Source organism: Haliotis asinina, chromosome 7 (genome assembly GCF_037392515.1).
Source record: "Haliotis asinina isolate JCU_RB_2024 chromosome 7, JCU_Hal_asi_v2, whole genome shotgun sequence".
Taxonomy (NCBI): Eukaryota; Metazoa; Mollusca; class Gastropoda; order Lepetellida; family Haliotidae; genus Haliotis; species Haliotis asinina.
Window position 1 is genome coordinate 37,529,269 of NC_090286.1, and position 23,955 is coordinate 37,553,223.

At 41.2% G+C, this 23,955-nt stretch overlaps 1 protein-coding gene across 1 annotated transcript; it reads right to left on the reverse strand.

Moving 5' to 3' along the window:
• Positions 1–1,282: 1,282 nt before the first annotated feature.
• LOC137291460 (transient receptor potential cation channel subfamily A member 1-like) lies at positions 1,283–22,902 on the reverse strand. The gene is made up of 25 exons (XM_067822810.1): positions 22,731–22,902; positions 22,151–22,326; positions 21,521–21,628; positions 21,011–21,119; positions 20,618–20,715; positions 19,514–19,564; positions 17,507–17,695; positions 17,214–17,414; positions 16,573–16,736; positions 16,086–16,250; positions 15,396–15,510; positions 14,421–14,587; positions 12,694–12,778; positions 11,928–11,987; positions 10,639–10,734; positions 10,105–10,175; positions 9,596–9,767; positions 9,064–9,153; positions 8,300–8,469; positions 7,475–7,604; positions 6,841–7,035; positions 5,260–5,328; positions 4,935–5,045; positions 3,722–3,831; positions 1,283–3,258 (listed from the first exon to the last, which is right to left on the reverse strand). The coding sequence occupies exons 1-25, from the start codon at positions 22,900–22,902 to the stop codon at positions 2,979–2,981; spliced, it is 3,354 nt and encodes a 1,117-aa protein (XP_067678911.1). The 3' UTR covers positions 1,283–2,978.
• Between the last annotated feature and the right edge of the window lie 1,053 nt (positions 22,903–23,955).

A 23,955-nucleotide genomic window follows, 5' to 3' on the forward strand; every position in this document is an offset into this window, starting at 1 on the left:
CAAGGGTATTTCTACCTTAACCCACGCGAGAAGTAGCTGCCATTTTGGAAATGCCATGCGTTGTTCCACACATGAAGACCCTGGTTTTCAATAAAGTTATGATTTGTCCAGAACATGAAGACACTGGTCTTTTGACTACGTTATGCTTTGGTCCTTACACAAAGACAGAACCTCTTATACTACCATACCTTGTTCCACACATAGGCACTCACCTGTTCATCGAATCTTACCCATAATGTTGTCATGTACATTCGCCACAGCTACAGCTGGAATGTTGCTGAGTGCGGCGTTAAACAACAGACCAACAAATCTTACGAGAGGGAGCGCCAGCTTTCTCCATCGCCTCAGCCCCTGAAGTGACAGAGCTCCTGCCTATCGAGAGGAATGCCACTGGTTTGATATAGGGTGGCATCAAGACATTGTGATATGTCATACTAATTGTTATCATACTTCACGTTCGAAACATGGCAATGACCAGTTGTCTAAGACCAATGCGCACACGCGCGCACGCAGGCACTCAGATACATTACTGTCACTTTTACGGTTAAAACGAGCGGGTTTATAACGTTATAATCTTCAACATCGCATTTACCAATGCATGGAATATGGAGTTGAGGACCAAGTAAACCCTGATCACCGAAACGCGCCATCGGGGCAAAGAGACACGCATTCTGCTCGGTTCATCTCATGATTGTATACTCGGTCTAGTTATAATTACGAGTAATGTGTAACATGAGAATCGTAACAATGAGGTTTGTCAAAATATACAAGCTAATGGAAATTCTCCGAACAGCGAAAACTGCCTGTTTTAAAGCAATTTTTGAGGAAGGAGTGCAGTTCAAGCCTCTATGGTGCACGGAGTTCTCTCCCTTTTCAAGATCACTAACGCACATCTGAAACCTACATATGGCTATTTGTAGGCCATCATGTGGAAGTTTTATTTTCAGAATGAAAGTGTCAAAGTATTGCTAGAATCAGTTTTAGTTAGGTTCATGTACTGGTATAACGGATGAAAACAGGCTGTTTGTTTTCTGTAGTGAGGAAATATGCTACGGAAAAGGCCCAAAACAATCAATCAAGTTGTTGGTTCCTGCAACTGTGTCTATCTCACCCCCAAAGACTAGTGATTTCTCCATGGATCGTTTACTCCATTTCCGGAAGGAGAAGATTCGAGTGTTATCTCCGTTGATTGTTGAAGCTATGAAATAAGGATTGGAAACCTATGGACACTTTTCACATTCAAATATATACTAGTAACATATTGTAACGAAAAAGACGGGTTATAGTAAATATATATTTATTCATTTAGCACGTGTGATATACACAGCAGGATACCATTATACCTATTCACATTAGAACATTTAAACAATACTAGCTGAAGACAGCCAGTGCAATAAACCCATAACATATAAATACAACACGTATACAATGGATATGATACTGTCGTCATATATTCATATAAAAGGAATTTATTGGAATCGCTATACCCATCCTTACTGTTTTTAAAGTTCTTAGGCTTGTTTTGTGTTGTGTATATGCTATTCCCACAACTGAAAATCATGTAAGAATCCGTTTTCCTAATGGACACGTCTTACAAATGTTGTAAGGAAGTGACATGTTCTCATTTCCTAGGATAAGGGTGATATACGCACTTATTATGGATATGACTCAATGTGGCATCTGAACGAAACGTGCACAACAATACGCTAATGACTCCACCCTCAGTCCACAAGACACTACATGGTTTTCCTGAAAAAAGTGTATTTAAAACTTATAAAAGATATTTCAGTAACATAGAGAAGCTACTCAAATCAAACTGATTATTTTAGTATTCTAACAAATATATTAAAAGATATTAAAGGAATGACAAAAAATGCTCTTTCAGCAAAAGCCATTAATGTATTTGGCCACAAAATGTTATGCACCAGCTGATTTACTTCTGGGTATATGCCTATAGAAAAATCTGCGGACTAGTACTAGTTACATCGGCTGAAGCCAACTGTTGAGTCTTGTATTGTGAATACATATTGAATGCGGCAATGCTAGGTCCCGATTACTTTGTAAACATAATTTAAACAAATGAAAAGTGTCTATTCTGAAGTGCTAGAAACCTTGTTGGCATCAAAGTAGCATGGGGGTTATTCACCTTCACAGAGAGGGAGACTACTTTTGAAAAAATAAACCCATAACATACATGTGCAAAAAATTGTCAAAAAGAGTAAGCGTATGCACGTGGCGAATGGCGGGAACGCCACTGTCTGTGTCTTAATGTGCTAGCATGATAGGTAATCACAGTGTGTGACTGGTTTGATCAATTCTTCCTATACAGTCCCTTGCTACATACAGGCAGACCAGACGAAACTTGAATCAGGTTTACAGGACAATGCTTTTTAAATATTAAAGATAAACAGATTTTCTGCCAGACGTCAATTATGAAAACAAATCAGGGCTCATATTAATACGAAAAATACCGTTGTTTCGAAGATGAGTGAGTGAGTTTAGTTTTACGCCGCACTCAGCAATATTCCAGCTGGCGGCGGTCAGCAAATAATCGAGTATGGACCAGACAATCCAGTGATCAACAGCATGAGCATCGATCTGCGCAATTCGAAACTGATGACATGTGCCAACCAAGTCGCCTTTTATGGCAAGCATGGGTTGCTGAAAGCCTATTCTACCCCGTAGATTCGTTTCGAAGTTGAAGGGTCCCACACAAATACAAATACCTAGAGTTCGACACGACCACAAAATGATGACTAAATATGGAATACCGTGTGACCAAACCTTTTCTTCGAGATAACTGTAGTTTCGACACACGGCAGTTCATTACACTGTAAATGATATTCTATACACAGTGTAAAATGCCTGTGGTTGTCAGTCACACCACGATTCGGTATACACCCAAGTAAACAACTACGAATGAACGGATGATGTACATAGTTCCAAAAAGTAATACCCTACAGTACACGACCTTAACCTCATCTCCTGCCCCCTCGTCCCCGCCTTCCTCCCCCTCGCCCCCGTCCAGCAAACCGCTTCCACCGGGCCACCACCATGGACTGCTGCAGCATGACCCTCCCGAGGGACGTGGACGACCACTCCATGGCCTGGCCGTCAGGGAAGAGCAGTGACTGGAGACTGTCCGCATGTGCGAGGCCCTCATCCCTGGCATCTTCCTCCGAGTGAATGTCCATCCCCCGGGCGATCTGACGGAGGAGGTCATGGTTCCGCTCCATCGTGTTCGACAACTCTTTCAATCTGTGAACAGATTAATAATTTCGTTCTGTGCATTATTTACATCCTCGTTATCTTATATCAGATTGAATTATTGCAAAGGTCTCAACATTTTATCAAGAAGTGTACTTGATATCAATTACTTGCAAAAAGTTAGCATTCCAAAATTTATTGCGTAAACTTTAACTTTTATTCAATGGCCCTTGGACATGATAGATAGTCTGCACCTGAAGCATAAGATTAGTCAGATACAGATATAAAGGAAAAGCCCTGAAACTAAATGTCCCGTTTAGTATCATGTCTGCATTGCCAATTGCCATGAGTACACACCTGAAGCAACTTGAGCATGCAAACCAAGTAAACACCCATTCCTATTACAGGAAGTGGCTTTAAGAATAGTTCTCAGTTCATGAATGGTTTGCGACCAGCAAACGAAACCATTATCTCAAAAACTAACTAAGCCTCCATGTCCCCAATATGAGTGTACCTGTTCTTCTGTTTGTTCAGTTCCGTGTAGACGTACTGGTTGTGCGCTGCGGTTCGACCCTCGTCCATGACGTTAAACTCGTTGTCGTAGGACATAACCTTGGACCACATCTGCAGCGACACAAGCATGGTCATGAGACCTTCCACAGATAACCCCCAACATAAGAAACCACACACCTAACGAACCGTATCTAACAATTACCTCTGCTTATCAACCTGGCTCGCCTATCACATGGTTAGACTATATAATCAGCGAAGTGTATTGAAAGTCCCCGGGATGTCATTTTGATAATTTCTAAACCAAGGTTTTGAAATAATTTCGTCTTGCTATAACTCATCGTGAAATATCACATAATTGGAAACTTCCAATATATTGTGGCGACACCTGGTTTCGAACCTGCAACCCTTTGCTCTCCAGCTGGGCGGGTTTACCCACGTGGCCACGAAGGATAGCTGTGAAATATGAGTTGTCTGTATGAACCACGTGTTCCTCACAAGACGGGTGCTGCGGGCAATACGTGTAATGCACGAGCTTGTCATGAAAATCAGCCAGGTTACGGCCATGTGACATCCACGGACTCGCGATACCGTGTGCACATGGAGACCTCTTATAAAGCACTGGGTCCTACTGATATCGATCGTTGTATATTACTTTAAAAGATATTTTATACAAAAACGGTTGATAAGTTGGAGAAAACACTCCTACTCGAGTTTACAAGAGAAATGTACACTCTGAGAATCGGGACTTCGGGTCCTCTGGATGTTCCCTCCTCACAGAGTTCACAATCTCTTGTAAACCCTCGACGTCGTGGTTTCACCTACACTTAACCCTGACCTGACAACCCTAACCATAGCCTCAACACGTTATGGAACAACGAAGAGCATCATCAAGGTATGGTAAAGAATTCAAATGTGACGTGAATCCTTGAGAATTAACCCTGTGTGTTGTGTAAAATGCGTTTCAAACGAGAAAGAAAAAATGTATTCAATTCAATTGGAAAGCTCGTATCACTAGACCCTCGGATACCAGACAGATATTATCATCTGTCACAATATAATGTTCTTGTTGATGCACCATCCCAATATCACTATATTGTCAAATATATTTGTCAGTTGGCATGTGAATTTCAGGTGCACATTGTAAGGTGCACACTCGGTGTAAGGTGAAGCGTACACGCTGATTACAGATTCCTTGGACTTATTGCAGTACTGACGTTCTGAAGGAAGGTCCTCCGTCTGTTGGGGTACACTCTGTAGGTTTCCTTGTCCAGCTTCACCAGAAGCTCTCTTGGCATCTTCCTCTCGATGTCCGAGTGGAGGTTCACCTGGGGTACAGAAGATGGCATCACAAATGTTGCAGGTGTTGCATATAGTTAAACGCAATATTCATGCTGTGAGAACTCGGTGTCTTATCTTCCATCAAAAAGTGGCAGCACAAAACAAACAAAATGTAATTCGTTATCCATATAGTAATAAACGACCACTGCCATTCATGCAAGCGACTCCCCCCTTTCGTGGGTGAAATATCTGTTGTGTTACCTGCAGTGTCAGTCTCTGCAACCGTGCATTGGTCAATACACTCTGGATGTCCCCTACAGCCAGACCGATCTGAAACATCACCAGACAACATAGTGGCTGCACAGACAAATCGTCACACAAGCAAGACACAACTACCCCTTAACCAGATTCATTGAGCACTTTGTGCGAGATTAGTAAAGGGAGATAACAGCGGAAGGTTTATTGCGACAGGTGGAGGAAAGTAACATGGCGTTTTAGTTCTCAACCTTGTTTGATGGTTCCAATTACAATAAAACCTTCGGTGTTATGCCAGCTTTTTCGTAATTTCCCGTCATTATCTTCACAAACTGTAGGTTAGTGGGAATGTAAAGACATTCACACTACGGGGCCGTTTTAGTTCTCAGGTTTGAGGTTTCATAAATGAAATTGTACCTCTTGCTTGCCATCCCTGCGGATGTTGATGTGTATACTGTGTTTAATTTGGCGTAGGTGTAGTTGCTGCTGGACTTAGACAAATGAGTTGCAGTTATTCCAGTTACAGTTGGTGCAGTGATACCACTACTTTATCTTTTAATTTCCCCTTGATATAGATTTGACCACACTCTTTGCTGTCACGGTGTTATTGTATATGTATATGAATATGAAACCGGAATGAGGTCTTATATCTAATAACACTGGCCAGATTTCCCAGTTCTTGCACGCACGCACGCACGCACGCACGCATATAATAAATATCTTGGGTTGATCACATTAGTAATACTAAGTTACAGACTACGATGATATATTATGGTACATAACCATTTTCAAATTGTTTAAATCCTGGTATAACATAATTGACCCGTGAAGGTCACGGGGTAGAATAGGCCTTCAGCAACCCATGCTTGCCAAAAAACTTATGCCGTTATGCTTGTCGTAAGAGGCGTCTAATGGGATCGGGTGGTCAGTCTTGCTGACTTGGTTGACACATGGGTTCCCAATTGCGCAGATGTTCATGTTTTTGGCCACTGGATTGTCTGGTACAGACTCGATTATCTATCAGACCGCCGCCATGTAGCTGGAATATTGCTGAGTGCGGCGAAAAACTAAACTCACTCATTCATTCATATAAATAATTATTGGTCAATATAATTATCGACAAAACCGATTTAATATCAAATACCTCAGTGTGGAAATAAATAAGCACGAGTGTGATATGTCACACTACTAATTTACATTGTAACGCAAATTCTGAGGTCTGTGCGTGTAACCGGCAGGCAAGACATTCACCCTCTTTTTTCAGTGCCATCACTGATTTTTAGTGATTTATTTCTATAATTTCCAACGCTATTTTGCAATAAAAGTGCAGTAAAACGTGCTTCCAATGGAATTTATGTTACTATTTGTGCTTCTATATTTTTGAACGTTTTGTACTACATATACTTGTAGGCACGTGTAAGTGTACATATACAATATAGACGACAAAAACATCATAATAAACATAAACCTCTTCAATTATTGACGACGCAGTAAGTAGATAAACCTATATGAACGTTTAACACAAAACCTCAGTATTAGTTATGTGAGGCGAAAGGGGGTTAACTCTTTTACAATCAATATTCTTACCAGGAGGTTCATGAGAATGATTGGCATGAAGAGAACGAAGATTGTCATGAAGAATAACGTGCCGTGGGCGTAGTGAAGAGTGACAACGGAGTTGTCGTTGTACGGCTCGTTGTAGGTGTCCATATATTCCATCTCCAACATCATCGTCACCGACCGCAACATCGCCAACCCTGGGGTCGAATACGCCTGCGACTTCTGTGAAAGGACAAAATCTCGTGAATTGTCATGATCACATTTTCATGGTCGTTATAATGAAACCAATCATTGCATTATATCTTCAAACTGCATAAAACGCCCAGTTCACCATATTTGTTCTATATCTAAATTTGATGTTACAAAATTAAAATGCTCTGTTTCTATCAGAGTCAAGCTCTTCATCAGGGCATTTACATGATTCGATCCAGTATGTACATAAAATGTACTCTAAATGTGTGTCTATGCCATGTGTTTTGATGCGCATGGTTATAAATTAATCATTGGAACAAGTCACAGACCCTTCTTTGAATCAGATATCCTTACTATGAAAATCATAATCATGTCACTGCCGTTCTTTAACTATGGATAGTTAACTATTGACTATGAATATTGATCACGGTTATGGATATTGATCACGATTAAGTTGACGTTCACACACCTCGTGAGACATGAGGATGTAGAATGCGAGGCCGAAGGCGATGACGAGTATAGAGAAAACAACGATGACCTGCAGAAGAGTCTTGAGGATCTCCACAAACATCACCACGTAGATCCCGAAGAAGTCGAACCTAGTGGACAATACATTATTCATGCCAGTCAGTATCACTGGTAGCACATGCGAGCCGTCTTTGCAAAGGATTTAACTATTTCCAATTACGATAAATGTTCATTGTAAGCAAAAAGTGGTCTTATGGTGTGGATAACTATATGATGCATTGGGGCAATCTGCTAGCAGTTACCTAATAGGCAAACACCAGGATGTAACTTCAAGAAAAGGAATATGAAGTTCTTTCGAATCACGTCGTGAAGTCTAGACTCCCCTCTAACGAACACCCAAATAATTTCACGACCATAGAGAGACTGTACAAAAAATCACGGAGGACTGAGTGAGTTTAGTTTTACGCCATACTCAGCAATATTCCAGTTATATGAGGAGGTCTGTAAGGTCTGTAGGAGGACAGACAATCCAGTGATCAACTACATGAGCATCGATCTGCTGGGAACCGATTGCATGTGTCAACCAAGTCAGCGAGCCTGCGACCACCCGATCTCGTTAGCCGCCTCTTACGGCAAGCATAACCGCCTTTTCTGGCAAGCATGGGTTGCTGAAGGCCTATTCTACCCAGGACCTTCACGGGTCGGCAAGGAAGAAAGAGAACGAGAGAATTAAGGACCACAAGGCAACTGCACCTCAGCAGAGGAGTTTTACTCATTAATGGAGAAACACAAAGGCACATGGTCAGGGAACGCATTCTGGACGTACCTCTGTAGGAAGACAAGACAGTTGAACCACGCCAGGAACACTGCGAATGCCCCGACTTCCCACTGCCAGTGTGTGGAGTAGTGAGCAAGGAATGGGGACACGAAGATAAGTGTGAGGACGTAGAGCAGCCACTCCAACACGTTCTGACAGTCTGTGAAGTAGCGCCACCTCTGTGAGAAGATCATTGACCACTTTCAGAAACTGACGTGACCCTGTGGTAATGCTGTACAAAGCTACCGAAAGATCCTGCTAATCTTGAACACGTTCTGGATGATCCCAAAACACCAGCATAAATAGCGTGTGCACACGTTTTATTCAAGCATAATGTACAGTGAGTGAGTTTAGTTTTACGCCGCACTCAGCAATATTCCAGCTAATAATCCAGTAAATAATCGAGTCTGTACCAGAGAATCCAGTGATCAACAGCATGAACCTCGATTTGCGCAATTGGGAACGGATGACATGCGTCAACAAAGTCAGCGATCCTGAAACCCGATCCCGTTAATCGCCTCTTACGACAAGCATAGTCGCCTTTTATGGCAAGCATGGGTTGCTCAAGGCCGATTCTACCACGGACCTTCACGGGTCACACGATGTGCAGACTTCCCCTATATAAAAGTGCTTAATGCGCTCAAATCTTATAGAATTCCTGCTGTTGCTTGTCCTGCTGTTGCCTGTCGCAACATACATAAATACGCTGGTTCCAAAGAATAGATATTTTGTGTTTTGCTGTCATCAAAGAACCCATGGTAAGCAGTAAATACCTCCGTTATCATCTGGAAGATCTCCTTGAGTATGTTGAGAGCGGCAAAGACCTCGATGAGCCATAGTAACACGGTGAATACAGGAGAGAACTGGAGTGCAGAAACATAATGTCATCAATTCTCTAGTGCTATTCAGAAATTCTGTTACAGATTTTTCGTCAGTGAAATGAGCACTGAACCATCAGGTTGGGCGAACAAACTACCTCCACCATGAACCCCGGAGTCTGAAATGTCCATTTGCATTTTGGGTCGGACGACATTGCAATTGTATATTCAGGAGTATTGTTTACGGATTCTTTGTTAATGAAACAGAAAACTCCCTGAGTGTAATCTACCTTTCAACATGAAGATGGCCAAATGCATCCTGGGGTACTTGTGTAGGTTTTGTAATTGTATGGTCATGATATTCCCGAAATCGGAGACTTAACCCACACGGTATGGCTTTGGTCTTACAAAATCTTAAACTTCAGATCAAAACAGAAGCTAGAGGAAATATTATTGATCTTATGTTTAAGGTCACTGTTGAACGTACATAGTGTCCGCCAAGATGGTTGCCGTGCAGAACCTTGATGGTTGCGTTGTCGACTTTACCCTCGTCAAAGTGGTCCATGGAGTCGTGGCTCACGACGAAGGTGGTGAGAAAAGCGAGGAAGGTGAGGTAGATCAGGAGGTAGACGGAACAGTACCATCGGCCATAGTAGTTCCTGCAACACACAATGCAGAAAACTGCCAACGGGAAGTTGTATCTGGAAAGGTACCGGAAATCGACCCAGTGCGTTCTAGTCATGACCAAAATATATGTGTATGGGAACAAGGGGAAGTATTTCTACAACCAATAAAGCTGATGATTTGAATGCACACTAATAATACACCATTAAAAAGTAGGGGATATTGGATTTACAAAATTGATAAAATGGATTGAGGAATTTCCGAATTTTTATCAGTGGGTATGGATGGATGTTTTCCTTTAATACGTTGAATACGTAATGAATATATCGCAAACACACTTTAGTGTCGCGAGCACAGTTATCTTGACCCTACCACTTCATCCTGAGGAAGTTGACGCACACAGGGTGGGAGAGACACTCGACCCTGCCGGTCTTTACCATCATCTGTATAAAGAAGCAACAGAATAACTGTGTTATGACACAACGATAGCTAATGTTTAATCAGATAATAATAAGTAATAAGGTATATGCATGAATGTTTTACTTCCAATAGAGGCCATACCGGTACTAATGTTTGTTATGGGAATGTGTTGCAGGGTGGAGATGAGAGAGGAAGACCCGAAGTGACGAACTGAAAAACCATAGAAACAATAATCTGTAACAATCCAGCTTCAACCCATAAACATAGGTTCCCTGGTGTGCCCAAGGGACGTAACTCCTCGCAGAGATTCACGGGAACAGCACAACTGGGCCACCCATACCCACATGAAATATAATTTGACTGGTTTATAAAAATGCAGCATGCCCTGATGACCACAGACGGAACGGGTTACATGTAACGAGCACAAGTAGTTAACCTCGCCGCAGAAAATTCGCCATTCAAGGGGACTCAGGCTGAGATACTGACGTTTAGTTCTGGCATTGGCTGGAGGGGGGCTCCACCTTGGGTCTTGTCAAGGAGGGGCTTCATAGCAGAGCGCAGGTACTTGAAGTTGAAGTCTATCTGTAAACATAATTACATTGGTATAGGTGGTGTACCTGACCCTCTATACAAAGGAAACAGAATTATAAACTTTAACGTTATAAAGCATTGAACAACAGGGAAAGGTATATGTATATAGCTTTTCTTTATTATAAGCGACGTATCAAGCACGTGAGTGAGTGTAACTTTCCCTGGTGTTCACCACACCACTCAAAGAAGCTACTTTAAAGTATTACTAGTCAAAATGTGTAGTGTAGATGTAAAGGTCCGCTTTATAATGATAACACAATCAAATAATGAAACAATCAAATGGTGGATTCATCACTACGGGTGGCGACCATCGCCGTAGTGACTGTAGCCTAGTGGTTAAGGCGTTCGTTAGGGTTCGAATGTATGAAGCCCATTTCTTGTATTCCCTGACGTAATATTGCTGGAATATTGCCGGAATATTGCTAAAATCGACGTAAAACTAAACCCAGTCACTCACTCACCCGTAGAGACTGACTTGTGTATATGCATGCACCTTCTGTCTTACGGCAACTAAAATATCCGTAGATTCCTATGTTTATCTCTGAACTGTGTCAATGGTGTAAGAGTAATGAGAAACGTAATTCACAGCAGGCCTATTTAAAATAGTCACTATTAGTTATCACAGAGTACATCAACCACTTTAGACCTAAGACCCTGGTTCGCTTCCCCACATGGGTACAACGTGTAAAGCCCCCGCCGTGATGTTGCTGGAATATTGCTCAAAGCGGTGTGAGACCATACTCACTCACTCATTCAAATGAAGAATCCTCAAATAGTCCTCCTCCATGCATTGTCCTTCTGCATGATGTTGAGTATCACTTGCTTGATAACCGTGTTAGCTTGTACACCGAAGCACCGCATTCGTTCAATGAAGAAGTTGTCTATCCATAACAAACTGTTCATCTTCATTATAACAGATTTTAAGGTGACTATGCTTGTCGTAAGAGGCGACTAACGGGATCGGGTGGTCAGGCTCGCTGACTTGGTTGACACATGTCATCGGTTCCCCATTGCGCAGATCGATGCTCATGTTGTTGATCACTGGATTGTCTGGTCCAGACTCGATTATTTACAGACCGTCGCCATATAGCTGGAATATTGCTAAGTGCGACGTAAAACTAAACTCACTCACTATAACAGATTTTAAATGAAGCAGACTTTAAAAATATTACTCAGACACTCACGAAATAGTTCCTACTCCTCGGGTCCAGGCTTGACAGTGCCTGACAGCGCTCTAACACAACCTGCATAGAAATATATTGGATATATAAACATCGTATCCGGTGCAAATTGACCACAGGTGTTTGGAGTGTCTCTCCGAGATTTATCACAAATTATCGCTCTTCTGTTGCATAATATGAACGAAACGAAGAGAGGGTCCGTTTACTTTACACCAAAACGCTTCCTGGAGAGTAAAACGTAGGGGGGTCCTTACAGATAAACAACGACCACATGAGATACGACTAATATAAACACATAAGTCAGTATTTACAGCTTCTTTAAGGATGCTAATAACATTTACAAGCTTCAGAAGTTATTACCTGTTATTACTGGCGTCTCATCAAATATAATCTCGCCAACCTGCACAAGTCCAATTTATGAACATTTATTTCCAAGTTTCGGGTTTTTTAGTTTTAACACTCTACAAAGGAAATGTGCCACATGTATAAATGACGGTCATTATCTGCTCCTTTCGCCCTATTACCGATTTCCATGTCACGCTGACATTTCGTTGGAATGTCGGCTTTCGGTCCAGCTTCAACTAAGGGAAATAACTCACTACCTTCTCCCAGATAGCATCATCCAAATCATGTCGTCATCAGATTGAGTATGTTTTTTGCGGTGAAATAAACCATTTATTTATCATGTAGTTGTAATATTTGCTCATATATGTGAGTCTGATTACTGACATATATGTGTGTGCATGTGATACATTATATATTCACCCACCATGCAGACTTCGGGCAGCTGTCGTATGAGTCCCACCATTGGACACCCATACAGGGGTGACGTCAGATCCATCGCTTCCTGCCACCTGCAAAGGTCGCATGGTATCGGTGTTAGAAACAATACGGAAACCGAAGTAAACAGTTTAACAATAACGAGATACATGTCGGGATTTTAGAATAATACTTAGTTAGCTCATGACATTGCACCGATACATGTTTCTGTTGGACACCCATACAGGGGTGACGTCAGATCCATCGCTTCCTGCCACCTGCAACGGTCGCATGGTATCGGTGTTAGGAAACAATGCGGCTAACGAAGTAAACAGTTCAACAACAACGAGATACATGTCGGGATTTTGGAATAATACTTAGTTAGCTCATGACATTGCACCGATACATGTCTCTGTTCCCACGGGAATCGAAGCGAACGCTTTAACCACTAGGCTACCCCACCGCCTCTAAAATGATAAGAAGGTGAAAGACTGTTCTGTCTTCAAGGGTGGATACAGCTTTTTGGGAAAGGGGAAGATGCAGATATTTCAGGGGGTGGAGGGTCTAGTTCACTCGGTTTTAAGAGAGCTTCAATGGTCATTTAATACCCTTTCGGGACAATAGGGATCCGCCAATTATACTTTGTGAAACTGATAAAACAATTGGTTTGTTTCTTTACAGAATAATATTTCTACTTCAAAGACAAAGTTGTTATATCCTTTGATATATACATGAAAATGACAAAACAAGCGTTTTTATCTCAATGATATAATCGTAATGCCTACTTCCTTCTTCCGTATAAAGAATATCACAACCTCTGAAATGTTTATCAATTTTGGCAAAAGACTGGTTATGTCTTACTTCCTCGACCTTGAGTTCTACTTCCTACAAATTATTGTTGAATCCTTTGAAACATACATGAAATTGATGAAGACAGTCCCTCAGTACGGGACATCATACAGTCCGGTTACTACCACCACGCCCTGCACAGCGTGAGTGATCTAGCTTTCGTAGGCAAAGTCACGTTGGCAAATACCAGTCAGAGTCACGTGACTTCCTGTTCATTTGTGTGATTCGATAGATGGGCTCTTTGAATTTGCTTGCATTTCAAAATAGAATGAAATATGGCCACATAATGCATAAACCCGTGTCCTGCAATTAGTTCACCTGAAATTGTTTGAACTGACAACAGGGAAATACGATGGATGTAATGAAATCGTGTTACATTTATACCTGAGTAATTTTGGGTTTAACATTGAACAATGTTCCAGCGTGACGTCTTAACGTTGGAGGTGAGAGCAAAGCGATGCAAGGATGAAGTTGAAGTCTAGTACTAGCAAACCTCTCAACACAACGGCAACGAACCATAGTCACGAGTGTCAGGCGTATCTACGAGACGACTGGGCACCCGTTACTCTTCACTGCTAAACGTGAAGTAAAAGTAGCCACAGATATAGGCAGATAAGAAAGAATTTACAAATTGTCTCATGTTCATTCAATAAATCCAAGAAATATTTTGTGAGATACCTATTCATTCATTCATTCATTCATTCATTCATTCATTCATTTATTATTCTTTTGTATATAGGAAGGCATTCCCAGCGTCACCATAGTCACATAGGCCTCAGTCAACAAAGCGGCGTGTGGGTCTTTAAACTACCATATACTTTAACACAGGCCGGCATCGATTTTTTGGCTATCAGGGTGTCACTGTATATGCATGTGGTTGTCACAGACCTTTCATGGATGACAATCCCCATGGCGACGTCAGCGCTGGCATGTTGGATGGCGTTGTCGAAGAACGTCCTACCGTCTACATTCTGTGTAAAACTAGCCCCCATAGACATGAGGAGAGTGACGGCGCTGGTGTGGCCGTGAAGGGCGGACAGGTGGAGCGGTGTGTCCTGTATAACCCATCTCATCTTATGATAAATGAAAAGGACCCTCTCGAAACAACCTTAAGTTTTTTCGCAAATTTCACTACCTCAAACATAGTCTCAAAAACTGAAAGTACCGTTTGTCACTACTTCGCAGAACAACATCTTGATAAAGGTAAAATAAGTTTAAATAAGTTTAAAAGAAAACAAACAAAAAAACAAACAAACAAAAAACAAACAAACAAACGAAAAGAAAAAAAACAACAACAAAAAACACGGAAATTTACATGGAAAACAACCACACAATAATCGCTGTCTATAAGCAATACAAGGTGGTCACCGTGGGTTATTGGAATTCTTTCGTGATTTTGACAGTGGTATTGAACCAAGCTGATTCAGTGTGTCATCCTTATCGCTGTTTATTGATTAGTACACCGTCGATGCCCGGTTAGCCTGGCCATGTGTCAATAACTGTTTAACATAGAATATGACACAATCAAACAATGATAACTCAAAATTGGCCCACTCGTTTCTCAATTTAGTTCAGGCAACCATCCTCTTGTCACAATATGTTAACATGTTTAATAATAGTAAATAATATACAATATTTGTACAGCGCCCCATGTGACTTAGAAACTAAAACAGTCTAAGGCGTTTTAAGGAAAGAGTCCCAAATGCTCCTGATTGAAACTGATGTTTGTTATCGAGCCATTCAACTTTCTAAGACAAGGAAATTTATTACTTGTTTCCATAATATTCTAAATAGTTTCGAACAGAAATTCCACTTAGATTTCGAGATAATGGGGTCTAATGTAGACCTGTGCGCATCACTCACATCATCGTTGTTGCTGAAGTCCAGCAGATGGGGGTATACCCCAAGCAGTAGCCGCATGCAGTGCGTGTAGCCGCTGGACGCCGCCAGGTGGAGCGCAGAGTTCCCGTCAAAGTCCCTGAGAGAACACCATGGCAATATCATATTGAGATAGAAACACTACTGTGTGGGAATAACCAATTACATACTGGAAAAAGTAGTTATGGATATATGCAAAGTTTGAAAGATGGAATAATGATCTGTTTACTCAATTGACACACTGATAAAATATGAATACCTATATCCCTAACATATTTTGTCCAGTATATAAGTTCCTGGATCAAGTTGTGCGACTCATTACACACACACACACGCGCACGCACGCACACACGCACGCACGCACACACACACTTATGCGTGTCTTTGAAAGTGTTTGAAACTCGCCATAAGTTGAGGGATCTGTTATATGTTTAACAGGTCAGTTCATTCCGATCTTTGAACTTTGGTCTTCAAATGGTGACCAATAAAGCATAGTGGAAAAATAGATTCGTTCTTAGATTCGTTTTTGCTAATACATGTATCTGTAAGTATGGAGCGAAGCCCTACTCACTGTCAGTTCACACATAGAAAACACAATCTCTAGTGGCACATGTATTTGATATTATTGAGCTAGTCTCATCAAACAATTTTTCATTTTATCCGAGGGTATGTCACCTTCCAGCCATCGCTCCCTTCTGTAGTAGCAGTTTGACGACTTTCGTATGTCCTCTCTCAGCCGCCATGTGCAGCCCAGTCTGGCCATGGATGTCCGACTCGTTGATGATGCTTGCTCCTTGGTCACTGTCCAGTAGGCGCCGACACGTGCTCAATCGCCCGTTCCTACAGTGAAACACAGCAGCGACTTTAACAAACAAGGACATTTGTGTCCCACGTCAGACGCGCATTTTGTCGTCTTAGTACCGTACCTTAACTCCTTACCCTCGTTCACATCAGTCCCATGACACGTATCAGAGTATACAAATTGCGCAGATCAATGCTGTTGATCAGTGTATGGTCTGGTTCAGACTCGATTATTTGCAAACCGCTGCCATATAGCAGGAATTTTGCTGAATGCGGCGTTTAAAAAACAACCAGCCAACCAGTCGCACTCATCAATGTTAAATGAACACATCCCCATCGTGACAGTATTTGTGAAACAAACCTTGCAGCGAAATGGAACGGTGACCGTTTTTCATTATTCTTGGGGCTGATGACGGCTCCCATCTTGAGGAGGTCGTCTATGGCCAGCAGGTGCCCCTCCTTGGACGCATAATGAAGAGGTGTGCACCCAAAGTCATCCTTCTCGTTCAGATAATCACGCATTCCCTGCAATATTTATCCACTCAGAACATTGTTTGCGGTTTGCATAACGCGGAAATGGGGAAACCATTAAGTTCACAGCTGCAGTTTTCTCAACGGGAGATGATCAACGTGGATGTCATTCTGTCATGTAAGTTATCAGGCTGCGTGACATCCGGACAGGAGACTCATTCAAGCGTTAACTTGTGACATGTATAGCTTCTCATACCACTAGCAAAATAGCATTAACATCTGAAAAAGGGTATTACGTGTGTGTCGCGTCTTTGCTGTTCCGATCCTAAGTAGGGTTCCAAGTACCAGGCAACTGATATACCTTCGATACTGACATAAAGTGGAAAATACTTGTTTTATCCCCTACAAGCTGAACTTCATGCACCGCCTCTTATCAGTGTACATTGAAATTGGTAAGACGCGACCAAAGGGTCAAAGATTTGCAAATTAACTAACAATAAATAAAGCAGTCTTGCCCTTTGTCCCAGTTACCTGCAACACATTACAACCAAGGTCGTTTATTTTCCCACCGAACCTGATTGCAAGATGTAAAAAGTTTCTGTTTTGATGATCCATCACATGCATGTCTGCTTTGTTGCCAAGGAGACACGTGACTGTCTCCCAGCCTCCTTTTGAAGCAGCCAATAGGAGAGGAGTCTTAGCCTGAGTGTCCTTGGCATTCATATCAGCGCCCTGTTGAAAAAGGGGATGCTTATATAAATATCCAAAATGAATTTTTATTTGTTCAGCTTCTTCAGAGAAGTACAAGTATTATGTTTTGTTACCTTCTCTATGAGAAATTCTACAACAGCGAAGTGATTAAAGATGGCGGCTCTGTGAAGAGGCGTCATGTCGTCGATGTCGCGGACACTGAGGGCTTCCAAGAAGTTGTCAGGCTGCATGTCGTCCATGAGGTATACCATAGGTAGGTTCCCCTGGGAGCAGGCGAAGTGGACCGGGGTTGATCCGTCATCCTGGCAACAAGCAAGAGGGAGACACTGAATACATACAAGGATTGTAACGTGTATTTTTAACAATGAGAACGACACCGTCATATATGCCCATATACCCGCGGTTGCATGAATTTTAGTCTATATTTTTCTTCAAGCTTGCTTACAAGACGATTAGATAATCAAGTAAACTCTAAACAAAAGTTCTTCAATGACCGATACCATGCATGATTGTGTAAACATAGTATCGAGTTATTCATTGGCATCGATAATGCGAAAACGGGGTTTGGCTCTGCTATGAGTCTTCTCACAGATATTGACCATATTTGTACAGGATGGTTTTGCTTGGAATTCTTTACCCGATACCTTGATATAAAATGACCATATATCAAACTATGATGTCTTCAAGGAGAGATGAATTGTGCGTGCCGTTTCCCGTCATTTCTATTAACATGGGGGAAGCGGACAGAGTTTTTACAAATATTTTGTGACGTTATATGTGAACGGAAATTGGAAATACTACTGAGCACGTTCTAATATCTTAAACCTGCCAAGGGTTACATTAATAATACTGGACATAACCCAAGACCAGTTTCTCTTGAGCTGACAGAACCAAAGAATTTTAGACTGTTCAAATTCCACGTTGTGCCTATAAAGCGTGTGCCACATATCATTTCGTGGCATACTCGCAACTAGCCATCCAGTGTACACATTTATCATCGATACTTCAGTCAAACTAAATGGAATAATCTCAAGTTCAAAGAAACAACAACGCTATCGTAAGTTTCATCTGTAAACGCTGGAACAGGTGCCCAATATGGACGAGAGTCAAACATCATTGTATGGCTATATTACATATCAAACATCATTGTATGGCTATATTAGATATCAAACATCATTGTATGGCTATATTACATATCAAACATCATTGTATGGCTATATTAGATATCAAACATCATTGTATGCCTATATTATATATTCACGTTTATTCACCAAGGTATGGTGTTGTATGTAGGTTGGTAACGTGGTACCTCTTGCAAAGCCGCTTAATCCCCCACCACACTGGTTTTGTAATATTTGTAATCGTTCTCGAAAAGACACTAACCACACTCTGACGTTGAAGATTGTGCACAAATTTGACCCCCAACATTCAGTGTCTGATGTTAGGAACATGTTTTCGCTTCGAGCGGTATTGACATGCAAACACACTAAATCCAAACATCCTTATCCTGCATGTCATTAACAAATGCTTTTCTCTTTTTAAACACAGGACCACAGAGCATAAACATTATCGACATTTGAAACAGATTGTGTTGTTTACTAAAACGTTTCCAGGGAGTAAAACATCAATACCGTGCCATAACATTACATAATGGCGGTGAACGAATGATGCATAGCTGTGTTAAATATGCTAAAACATGCTAATGGCACCTTTTTTATTCGTTAAGGTACACAATGAAATAATTTCACCGCAAATTCATTTAAAAAAAGCGCAGGCAAAAACGAGTCAGTTATGAAGTGGCGTTTCGGGCAGATTTCATTCAATCCTGGAGTAATGTATATGTACTTTTATAATGATAAATGTGTAAATATACGAGAAAACGTACGTTGTAATTGCAGAATGGATTATTTAAAGGTCACTACATTTTACTAGAATATTTGTGAAGCAGGCTGTTAACCAAAGGCCTGCACACCATCCATGCTGGTCCTTTCAACAAGTAGTCAGTCGGACAGTCAATCAAATATAAAGATAAACAAACAAGTAAGCAAATGATACATGAATTAAAGATAAAAGTAATAATCATCCAAAAAATTCGTAAATGTCAATGTTGCTATAGATACCTGATGTTGTACTGCAACTGAAGAGCCCGCACTCAAACACACTTCAACAACCTGCAGATATACAAGGAAACATGCTTCAATACGTCATGTAGGTAATTGGTTATATAAGTAATGATGGGGCCTAATTCATGTTCTCTTAGCATGGAATGTTCGGAACAGGACGACTTGGCTGCGTCCACGAAACTCCCAGACATCACGTATCTTTAGACAAACTATTCAACGTGATCACTGGAAAACATGTTCTTCTATCATTGTCTCTACATACAGGAAGCGAAAGATAACAGTGATAAGGGCTAACTTTATTATGTATGGATGGGATGATGCAGCCACACTTATCTCTTCACTAACATATAAACTAAGAGATGAAGCAAAGGCCGTCGTCTTCACCATTATGTGAGTTGCGTTTCAACGATGCTTTGTAATTAATACAAATATTTCGCTTATATTTCGGCGTGTGTAAATAAACCCGAAGTCATTCAGACCTATCGTTTTCGACTTCAGTGAAAACATATCAGCTGGGGATTCAAACCTGCTCATTAAAGTCGCAAAGTGGGGTATGTGTGTAAGATTGATGTATACTAAGCACGGAGTCATTAATTTGAGTAATTAATTATGACTCTCGATGTTTGCACGCCATAACTCCAAAGAGCGATGTTCCAGCTCACCTATTACACAGCGAACTACGCTTATAACGAAGTGATGGATATAACGAAGGGCTGTGATCTAAGCTATCTTCTGTATATTTTAGACAAAGTACGTTTTTTGAACTACGGTACGTTATTTCATACTGGGATTAGCGGTACCTTAAGTTCGATGTAACCATCGGTTTCCATGCGTGTTAAGCACACAATGACAGTTACATGCATTTGAATTACCTTATTCTTCTCTGGTATGTTATGGGAAATTCATACACTCATTTGTATGGCTACAACACAACAACACATGAAGGAAATAATATGTGTAAAGAACGTATAAACATAATGTTACAAATGAGTTTAGAAATTCTTACAGTTCTACTACATATTGACAGCAAAACTGCCTACAGCTATTATGATAACAGACACGATTTGTTTTAGACCTTAATGCTAAAGGGTCTTCGACTACCTTCAAATTACCGCTGTGAACAGCGGAGTGGAGTGGCGTGTTATTCTCTTTGTCTAGGAAGGACAATATCTCATCTCGGTTGTAACCTCGCTTGATAGCTGGAATAATAATGTGATAGGTTGACATTTCATTATTTACGTATTGACCACTGAAGAGAATGTTTGTATTAATAACACCATCGATTGTCAATATATCCGTTTATCAGTGCAGGAGAGGTGTACGTTTCAAGAAGCCTTCCTCAATGATTGACGGTAGGGTTGTAATTACAAAGGTAGCTAAACAGAAATGTCGTGTGTATGATAACGTGCATAGCAATGTTGGGAACGTGTAAGGATGAATCAAGGGATAACATAATAATTGAAGCTGTCTTAGTTGATGGAGTGAGGGACTCACCGGTCTGGATGAGGACGCTGAGAGTGTCTGCGGACGCCGACTTAGCAGCAGCGTGGATGGGATAAAAGCCATTGTCACACTTCATGTTGGGAAGAGCACCAGCCTCCAGCTAATGAGGGACAGATACAGAGTTGAACCTCATTACATTTGGGTTTCAAATATGTGTCTCTTTATGTGTTTGTATGTCTCCTGTGTTGTGTTGTGCAGCATGACAGAATCGTAGGCACGGTTAAGCACAACTGCTACTATCACCGGTACCCCTACTACTATGCTACTACTATTACTAGTTGTACCTATTGTAACAGTATTTCTTTTATAAGTAGTCATTCCTTCATGTTCAACCTGAAACGATCCGTGAAGAACTGATCTTTAGTAATGGCGACAAAAGGGATCGGGTGGATTGCATGGCTCCGACCACCGCCATATGGCCCGAATATTGCTGAGTGTGGCGTAAAACTAAGCTCACACACTCCTCCAACCTGAAGCCTTAGAGATAAACGCGTTTCTCACCAGTAGCCGGGCACATTCCCCGGTGTTCATATTGGCACAGAAGTGGAGCGGCGTCCCTCCCATCTCCCCCCGTAGGTTCACGTTGACATCCTTGTGCTTCACCAGCGCCTTCATGAATTGCAACAACGTTGATAACGTGATACAAGATATACTTTAAATGACGTTAGTATTAATCAAAGTACGATGTTGAACAGTGGCAGTAATGACAGAAAAGTTACATGTAAATTCCTGTTGAAACTGTTATAGCCATTACGTAGAGGTGAACTTAATTTGGACGTTACACACTGATTCCTGGAAGACATCGCTCAGCTGAAGTAGTAAGAATGTATTCTCGTCTTCAGCAGTATCCCAACAATATCTCACCAAGATGCAACAGGACCCTTAACACATTATACCCAAGTAGGAAATCGAATCTGCCATTGTCCTGCCGAACCAGCAGTTTCACCACCTGGCTACACCACAAAACGTTTAACCAACAGGAGTGCGATCTACATGGTAGGGGATGTAGTTAAAAAGGTAAATGACTCAGAAATATCAGAAACTGTCTGGGGTGTATACGGACTGAAGTCGCAGCATACTCTGAGATTGTTGTATTAAGGAATTATGTCATTGTAGGCCTAGATATGTTACCTTGAGAGACTTGAGATACCCTCCATCAGCTGCTACGTGCAAGGCGGCCATGTTTTTGTCGTTGAGGATGTTGCTGTCAGCCCCAGCGTCCAACAAAAACTCGATGCCTTCCACCTGTGACGCCTCGACGGCGTAATGTAAGGGGGTGTTTCCATGGTGATCCTTCAGATTCAAGTCTGGGAACGGAATGTGGCATCATGCAGATAACACATTGTTTTACAGACACTTGTACCTTGTCGGAAGCCACATTATTAACAAGAAAGTGTTCCACGACAGTTTAATATTATGAGCATGAGGAAAGGTACAACTTTGTTTCAGAAAACTATTGAAATATATTTTATGGAAATTCTTGGTGAAATTGAAAGTCGTGAAAGTTAGTTATAAGGTGACAACAGCTGCGAGCCATTCGTCGAGCTTGTCATTGCTAGAGACATAGTCTGTTTCTACCTTCTACCTTAAACGAAACCAGGTTTCCTCAGGTTCAAGAAATTCTGAATCTAAACGGGGCTCCTTTCCAGTGTAATGAGATTATCAAAATTACACGTATTCAGAGACTATTAATCTACAATGTACACATTACCTCCACCATGTTTCACTATTGACTGCAGAATGTTTGTGCGCCCTCTAGCAGATGCATAGTGAACAGGTGCTTTCCCCTTGGCGTCCTTGACATTCAACTGTGAAGGGTCTCTCCTGTAGACGAGTTCAAATTCCTCGAGGTTCCCTTGACCTGCCAACTGCAATACAGACATCGGAAAACAAAACTTGGTGTGATAACAAATATCAGACACGTAGGTTCCAGTTGTTAATAAAGAATAGTGTCAATTTGGTTCTCAGTACATTTCCACCTGCTGGGTTACGTAGAGCAACGTATAAACTCGTCTTCGAATTACCAATATAGTATTTTTCATAACCTTGTTTGGTTTAATTATTCATGGTTTACGAGATTTCCTCTCTCTTAGATAAATAGCCTTGACCTATTGATAATTGACTTCATTTGATTCCGGTTCCACGACACACTGCTAAATATAGTCGTCCCAGCAATCAACACACATCAAAAGAGAAAATCTGTGTGATGTTGTACATGTGAACTGTGATAGTGATAAAAGAGTTAGTGAATGAATTTAGTTTTACGCCGCTTTTAGCAATATTCCAGCAATTTCACGGCGGCGGACACCAGAAGGCTTTACCCATTGTATCCATGTGGGCATAGAACTTGTGTCTCGGCTTGACGAACGAACGCTTTAACCACTAGGCTACCCAACCGTCCCCAGCGATAAAAGAAAAAAACCCGTTATATCCAAAAGGAAACATGTTTAAATGGATTCAGGATACTTATTATCTTATGAAGAAGATGATGAAAATCGAGTAGGATGGCGCCCGCCATCTATATAAAACTTTAGAAGCTTGATTTCTTAAAATATGATGGTAAGAGAATCGAAAATTGAAGGAAGGTACGTTTGACAATATTGATAGAAATGATTATAAATCTGAAAGAATATATTGTAAACAGAGGACATCAACTTTGCACAACACCGACAACATGAAGTCTTTCTGAGATAATATATGTTTCACTGTCTTTCACTAAATTATTGCTATTATACAGTGTACATTAAAATGAGCAAGATTACTCAAAAACCTTTTCATATATATCTCGAGTGATTAAAGTCCAAGACGGGTCAGTGCGTACACATATACAATTTGGTGATGTCAAGGAAGATTGATATTGTGCTAGAACACCTAGTATCATAAGATAAGGGAAAAAGAAACTCGAACCCACTGTCAGCGGATCCTGGCAAGATAAA